Here is an 8832-nt window from a genome sequence, read left to right on the forward strand (position 1 = left end):
ACCAAGTGTTGCAATGTTTGTAACTAAAAATGTGTCAATCTGTTTTTAATTTTTTTAATTTTCCAAATTTTTCCAATTTTCGCCATTTATTTCCATCCAAAAACCTGTAATACTTCGGGGAATAAACCACGATTTTATTATTAAATTAAATTTTTACAAGTATTAAATTAACAAAGTAATCATATATGTATAGCACAATAAACATTTGGTTTATTTAACCATGTAAAAAGAAGGAAAGGGATGAGGGTAATTTTGGTTTAATAGTATACTATCTATCGGTAGCAATTGATATATACATAAATACTTCATACTTTGTAAAAATATACCAGAATTATAATATGCTAAAATTATACCGTCAATTTACCAATATTATACGAGAAAAACTAAACACGCAATGCGTGATCTCCAATCCTCACATTTAGCGTTTAGTTAGCCTTTAACGCTGAACACTTACACGATTATCTCGAAACATGTATTCATTAGTTAGATTTAAGATACACAATTATACTAATAAATATTTGTATTTTTATTGGTGTCGTATAATTTAATTAAGAGGATAATATAGAAATGTATTTTATTAGATAAAATAGTTTCAAATCTCTCAATTGAAAAATACAATAGTATTTATTCTTAACTTATAAATATAATTTAATTCACAATTATATTCTTTATTAGAAAATTGTGCTTCATTATAAAAAGTTTTATAAAACAATCAACATCTATTTTTAATTACAGCTTTAAATTTACATTGAGCAAATTATTATTTATATTAGTGAAGAAATAGTTTGATTTGACGTATTTCACTTGTAATCCTTGCGGTTTTGTCTTAAGCGGTCTGCAATTGAACTGCACTAGTTCGCCGTTGCGATATATTTCCATTTTCCGAAAGGACTTTATCTGAAACATACAAATGAAAATACACTGCTAAAGACAAAATACACACATTAATGAAATTGCCATATATGCGTTACTTGATCAAGCGATATATTAATTGGTTTTGGGTGAACAATCCATATAACGTTTTCCGAGAACGGTTCTGTGGTCAAAGAACCGTGATATGTAAAGTATTCGTTAAAGTTTCCCATTAGAATCCATAGCAAACAATCTAAAAACGTATGCAAAAATATTTATTATATACATATGTATATTCGATTAAAATGCGAATGGAAATATAATATATAAATATTTTGTTACATATGTATTTTTTATGCTAAACGCTTTATAAACACATGTAGATTTTTATAAGATATAATTATTATGAAAATGGATTAATAAACTACAAGCACAGATTCTCTCATACAATATTTTGTGGCACATTACAGGTTTTATTGATAAACAGATTTTTTAATAGGAAGTTTTTAAATAATTAATATACAATAAAGGGACTATATTATTAATTAATATTAGATGGACATCAAGTTAATATTATGAAAAGAAAAGAAGAGAATTGAGAACGCTATACAATAAGCTTTCTTAATAATAATCATATAATCACAATGTTAGTCTTGAATTAATTTTCTCATGATTGAAAAGTCAATGAACTAATGAACTAATAAAAATAATGAGAGAAAGAAAACTTATTTTACTAGCTCTAATATAAATATATAATATATTTGAAAAATTCTCAGATGCATTAATAGAATTATCATAAAAGGATAGATATTATAAAATTTAAAGTAATCTACTTTCAATATCAAAGACTTTGTGTTATTATTTGAGCTCGTGTAAAATAGCATAGCTAGTATTTCCTTTGCGTCTCTTTACATGTAAATTTATCCAAAGTCTGCATATATATTTACAGCAAACTGTGTACACATACATACCGGAGCTTAATTTGCACGTTTCATTTTTCTCGGTTATTTCTGAAACCGCCGACGATATGTACGAAAATAATTTGTTGGTTTCGTTTGTGACATTTAGCATAAAAGTGGCCACAGCTAAACCATCCGTATATTTTGATGCTTCAGCGAAACTTTTATATCTACTGTTAAAATGCACCAAATGTACTTCGCCTGAAAATCTGAAATAATATTAATTTGAAAATCGATAAATTTGAGTATTGCTAAAACAAGAATATATATTTTAGTAAAAATTAGTACATATAAATACTTTTTCTCATCAATCGAATGTTCACTTCCGTCGAAGTCATTTTCGCTCCAGTGAAAATGAAGTTGTTCGAACACGTAATCGCGCGACAATGGACCTCCGTATAGAATCGGAAGGTCCATCTTATGCTTGAGGGTTAACATTGCTGAAAAGGAATATGTAAGATAAGTTGTTTTATTATTAGTATCAGTGTAAATTTAGTATCGTACCCATTAGAACATCAAAGGAGTGTACAAGCTTTATATATTTAAAACCCTTGGAAAAAAAATAATTGCTTTATAATATAAGATCCTAAGTAGGTTTAAACCGCTCAAAAGTATTGTTGTATTTTATGAAAGTAAACAGCCTAAAATCTATCCAATTAATTATAATATGTTATGAAAAATAATGTTTTTTTTTAAAATTATTATATACAATATATACTATTATTAAATAAATTTAGCCAATTTTATACCAGAAATAAATTAAATCAGTTCAACTCCTTTCGAATTACATTTGGCTTTTAGAATAATATTTAAAATGATGAATTCTTGCGAAAAATATTTTTAGCCGTATTTTTTTAGGTAATTGTATTTTAATTGTAGGTGTGTGCATTGATGGAAAAGTTTTATGTGTAGGATTTTCTGTTTTCTGCAGCATGAACGGATCTCAAGGTATATTTTGCTTTAATATGTATGTTTAAAGAGTTCAGGCTACACGCTGTAAGGCTTCAGGCTAACGCTTGTGTTGTTACATAAGTAGATTTAAAGGGTTATTTGTGAAAAAAAAACGGCTTGTGAATAATTAGTACTGTAGAATAAATCACATGGAAACAACAAAGTATAGATATATGTATATGTCGGGTTCATCAATTAGACCACCATGCAATTCTAAATGATTTTATTGAAATTGACGCACTGAGCGTGAGAACTTACTTATTAAACAGTGGCGGCCCGTAAGAATTTGTAGTGGAGGGGGTGCAGCAATAAAAGTTAAGAGGCACAAAATCTCCCCAGTTTGGATATGTGTATTGATGCGGATACACAGAGCCCAAAAGATAACTTCAGCTTAAGGCAATATCATCAAGAACTTCAATCAGAGGTCTCTAGCTCACCGACCAACAATAGAAATAGAATATAGAAAAAGCAAATGATTCCCAATTCAATACAAGTAAATATGATATGACGCAATTTTACTATATACATAATTATCAATCTTACTATATACATAATTATCAACACCATACTTTTCAGACTGAGAATCGGTGACTTATATAAATAATTATAAACGTGTAATTTAATTTATAATCTATAGATGTCATTTTGCAGCTGGAGCCAGTTTTTAATTATAGCGCATTTTTATAAATAAAATTTCGAGTCTGTTGCCGTGGCTCGAACCCGCGACAACTGGATTATCAGTCGTTGACAACGCTATTCCGACGTTGAATATACATATATATAGAAAATATTTATACCTAGGTAATCTACATCAAGATACAAATTATTTTATATGTTATATTCGATTCTTATAATAGACTAATAACTATATAAAACCTGAAGCGGAAATGAAATTTCGCCCTCTTTATTGGTTAGCTGCGTTTTCTTTGTGGTTGCAAGTTACATTACTCTTGTTACTAAATTCTAGTAAACGGCGGAAATTAGATACTCTAAATTAAACATACTTTTTTCGAAATACAAATTAATATTGTGTTACTTAATAACTTCCTCGAATGTATGCAAAATTATTAGTGGGAAATTCGTATTACTGATAACGTGCTAATATAGAACATTTGCAAAGTTATTTCTGAATCATACATATACATATAGTTTTCCAGTACACATTAACCCTTCCGTATTGTGTCATAAATTGCTTAATGTGTTTTAGTTGTTTTGTGTATGTTGTTTTTTTATAATAAAACTATACAATTACTATTGCTTAACGTATTTATAAAGTTGATACACATTTACCTGTGAAACCATTGTTCGAAATTAATGCTTCCCTGTCAGATCTAAAATGACCTGAGTAAATTAATGGTTTTCTCGGAGACCATTCGGTAGACTCAGATGTAATCAAAGATATTGGTGATTGCGAAAATACCGTTTTATACTCTGTAATATAATTGAAATTGCGTTTAATGTGATTATAATACAATATAAAATATCGTAAAAAACAACAAACCTTTATCTCTCCCGTTTTTCTTCCCATTTTGTTTGACTTTATGATCCATATTCTGAAATTATAATAATAGTAAAGGGTAATCTTATACTGAAAAAGTTTTTAATACAATAATAGTATTGATATTTCTTAATTCAATGTTGAGTTTAAAGTTAAAAGCTTTATAATCCACCAACTGATTTCCGTCAGTCTGACAGCTTTTTGAACTTGAATGGATTTCGAAAGAAATTCTTTTTCTCGTACATTTCCAGATTTTAATACAAAAATAAACACACGCATGTAACTCAAAACTGTATATTTTAATATCTACCAGTTAAGCAATTGTAAAAATTGCGTACACGCGAACTGATATTTGATATTGAACAGTAAAATGATTAAATTCGCATTTCACGTAACTGATTCTCACACTCTTGACTATTAATATATATTTGATGTTTTAACAAATTCAACAAACAAGCATATCTGTAATTGATATTTTTTCTAAAATATTATGTTCCATTTGCGTGAATTCCGATCGAGCTATGTTTTATATTTATAATATGTAAAAAAATATTTGTTATATGTTATGAGTTTTTTAAGGTAAAAATAAATGAAATATATTTTTGATTTGTAAGAATATATTTTGCGAATGATGTCATGTAAATATTTTTTACATCTATAAGATTCAGACTTTTCATAGTAATAAAAAGTAAATGTAAATTGTTCGTTAAATATAATTAGTCTATAATAGAATATATTTTAGAAAAATCTCTATAAAATATAAGCTTTCGATTTTTTACTAATCTTATTGAAAAAAATCTATTTAATATTTATTTATAATTTTATTATTTTAGGATTAAATCTTATTAGTACTGAATAAATACATAAATCTATTCATAGCACATGATTTAATTTAAAAAATCTATTCTAGTGTTGGATAATTGTTAGCACAAAACAGCTAAAAATATTGTGGTATTTTATAAAACCACGCTGCATTTGAGCACGGACAACAGACAACCAACAGACAACAGACGGATCTTTCCGACAGTTTTAACACCACACACTGGCGGATTTGTCCGTCGGACATCCATTTCGGACAAATCCGACGGGCAGATCCGCCCGTGTGTGGCCAGCTATTTATATTTAATAGATTTATGTATATAAATATACATAAATTTAGAGGATGTTCTTGAGCAACCTCTAAATTTTTTTCCGAAAGAGAATAAGATGTTATTTTACTCTGTATTTTCTTCATTTATTAAAAAAAAAATATATTAAAATGAGAATAAGATGTTATTCTCTTTCGGAAAAATATTTGTGGTATAATTTATTTTATTATTTGGATGCAAGTCTGGTATTTTACAGCCTCTAAAATTTATATTTAATTTAATTTTGAGATCCTCTTGTTTTCCAGAATTGTGAAATGTTCACTCCGATTCATAAAAATGGTCCCAAATCTCAGATTGACAATTACAGGCCAATAGCTTTGATCTCATCACCTGCAAAATTATTTGAAATTGTTTTGCATAAATACATTTTTAATCATTGCAGGTGTATGCTTCTCGACCAACAACATGGTTTCCGTAAATCTCGATCCACTGTCACTAATCTAATGGTTTTGTCTAACTATGTTTCAAAATCATTGGACTCTGGTGTACAAGTGGACGTCGTATACACAGATTTTGAAAAAGCATTTGATAAAGTTAACCATGCTTTACTTGTAAAAAAGTTATCTAATTTCGGGTTTTCTGATCTCATATATCTATTCTCAAATTACTTGACCAATAGATATCAATTCGTCAAGTATAATAACTCCTTTTCAGAACGATATAAGACCCCTACTGGAGTACCTCAAGGATCCAATTTGGGTCCATTGTTGTTTTTATTGTTCATTAATGACATAGAAACAGCTATAGAGCATTCAGATTTTTTATTATATGCAGATGACTTGAAAATTTACAAGAAAATGCATTCAATTTCTGATTCCCTCGACCTACAGGAGGATCTCAACTCTATATGGAAATGGGCTTGCTATAACCAATTGCCTTTCAGTGTAAAGAAATGTCACACAATTTCATTTTCAAGGTCATTAACGCCGGCAAAATATTCATACCATCTAGGCGGATATTTTATGGAAAGGTTTTCTTCAACTAAGGATTTAGGAGTGACTTTCGAAGAGCGTTGGAAATTTAGCCAGCACATTGCAGAGACTCATAGCAAATCCTTAAAAATGCTCGGTTTTATCTTGAGAAATGCGCGTTACTTCAGGAATACTTTAGTATTGCGCACTCTTTATGATACTCTAGTCCGCAGCATACTAGAAACTAGCTCCATCATTTGGATCCCAGGCGTAATGAATCAATGTAATGAATTGAAGCTGGAAAAAGTACAACGTAAATTTCTTCGATATTTATACTTGAAGGAATACGGGTATTATCCGTTCTTGTTTCCCAGTGCTTTTATTTTGGGAGCCCTGGGATACGTTTCTTTGTCGACTCGCAGAAGTGTTTATGTAATTAAACACTTCTGGAAATTGCTCAAGGGCATCGTAGACAATCCTTCAGTGCTCGAGCAGCTTCAAATGTGGGCTCCTGAAGGTGGTTATAGTTCTCGGTCGCGTCCACTATTCTTGCCTGTTAAGTCTAGAACTGGAGCATTTGCCAACTCTTCTCTGGCCAAGGCTATTTATCTGCTCAATTCTGTCCATAGTAACATTGAAATTTTCTTTTGCACATATGGAGTTTTGGTTCAGTTCGTATGGGACAATGCACACCTGTTGAGGTGATTTGTGTCTGTTGTTTTGTCTTGTTTATATTTGTATGTAATATGATGTATTAGTACTTTTGACTATCGTGACGCATTGGATTTGCCTGTCAGGTCACGATGGTTATAATTTTAATAAATAAATAAATAAATTTCAGTTGGATTTTTTTGTAGAAGTAAATAATATCTTTATATAATTTTTTAAAGTATGCATATTCATTAAGAAATATATAATATTATTTTTAACAGTTTGATTAGAATTATGTTACAAACTTAATACTCGCATTGTTTTAAAACATAGTAATGAAATCAGAGTAGCAGTCATGTTTTGTTTATTTGGATGGAATAACTTCGTATTCCTTTTCATCCATCACGTTTTTACTGTTGGTAATTTTCTCTAGTTAAATCTAAATTGACGTATAGTGTCGAAGCTTTATCTTTTGTATAAAATTCTCACTTGACTCTCTTTTATTATCAATCCAATTTAAAAGCTGTACATTCTATTCAGAAAGCAGTGATCTTATTTTAAAAAATAATATTTGCTTTTGTAGTTTTATCCACAGACATATTGAACGTAAATAAATTACGTCGCTTTCACGCGCTTTAGTCTTTTAAAGGATTTTTATGAGAAGTTTCAATGATTATAAATCTTTGAAATTTATTTTATTTTGTTATAATGGTTACTAGGAGTCATCTTTGTTCTTATTTGCAGCAGGCTGCGATGCAGCGAAATTCTGAATAACACTTTGCACTATCGAGTGATTTTATACAAAGTAAGCTCTGTAAGCATTTTGTTATATTTATCATTATTATATTTCCCTTATCATTTGGTTTTTCATAATTATATTTAGATAATAACAGTTAACAAGAATTTTGACTTTTTTTGCCACAAAAATAAGTTACAATAAAGAATAATCTCAAAAAAATAATTCAAACTGAATTTTTATGCTCGTTTTAGCTCCCACCGTTATTTTATTTATTATGGATATAATTTTTAAATATTTACAAAATAATATAGTATGCTTATTTTAAAATACACTAATTTATTAAATTAAAATCCAAGTGTACAAGGTGTTAATATATTATTATGCCAATAATCAATGACCCAAAAATGTATACAAGCTTGATTAGTATTATAAAATTTGCTATGTTATTAATAACAAAATTTTCTTAATTATACTGTCAAATTTTATAATTGTTTCTCTAGCTAAATGATTTGTTCGTGTATTTTATTTAATAATTCGGCAAACACGTCACGTACCCGTGACACAATCATGATTACAAAGTGTGGGTTTATGAAGTTTGGAGGTGTGGAAAATTTATTCGATGACCCTACGAATTGGATCCGCCAGATTACATAGCAATTGCGAAGTACAGAAAATCGATAATTAATTTTACATAGTTTAATACAATTCCGGCAGTGGACGCTGTATTGAATACAATGCGGGTGATTGTTCATTATTTTCGGCACGAGTGGCTCTCGGACGAATTAATGTAGAATCTAGATTTAATTATTGCCTAAAATCATAGTAATCTAGACTCACCGCGATGTGTTGAATTCACAATTATATTTTTAACACAATGTAAATGAAACGTACGTTTGAAGTACTGCGCGTCGACTGAATAATAACGTTCGATATCATATTGAATTGAACTAATTGCATTTCATTTATGCATTTAAGAATATCGATGGCTCGCGATGTTGTTTTAAGAAATTTAAAACATAATATTTGTAAAAAAAATTATATATGTATATTGTGTCCATCATAAATTGACGCAATTCAATTATATATGGCACTTGAAAAGACGTAAAAACTCATATATCATTTT

The 8832-nt window shown here is 29.0% G+C and overlaps 1 protein-coding gene across 1 annotated transcript; it reads right to left on the reverse strand.

The window, feature by feature from the left end:
• Positions 1 to 229: 229 nt before the first annotated feature.
• Positions 230 to 8613, reverse strand: LOC148237910 (carbonic anhydrase 3-like). Its single transcript, XM_088205608.1, has 7 exons — positions 8547 to 8613; positions 4264 to 4315; positions 4053 to 4193; positions 2110 to 2251; positions 1824 to 2020; positions 972 to 1105; positions 230 to 897 (listed from the first exon to the last, which is right to left on the reverse strand). The coding sequence occupies exons 2-7, from the start codon at positions 4310 to 4312 to the stop codon at positions 730 to 732; spliced, it is 831 nt and encodes a 276-aa protein (XP_088061734.1). The 5' UTR covers positions 4313 to 4315; positions 8547 to 8613; the 3' UTR covers positions 230 to 729.
• Between the last annotated feature and the right edge of the window lie 219 nt (positions 8614 to 8832).

This window comes from Plectrocnemia conspersa, unplaced genomic scaffold (assembly GCF_051122295.1).
Source record: "Plectrocnemia conspersa isolate PC_06_02 unplaced genomic scaffold, ASM5112229v1 ptg000002l, whole genome shotgun sequence".
NCBI classification, from domain to species: domain Eukaryota; kingdom Metazoa; phylum Arthropoda; class Insecta; order Trichoptera; family Polycentropodidae; genus Plectrocnemia; species Plectrocnemia conspersa.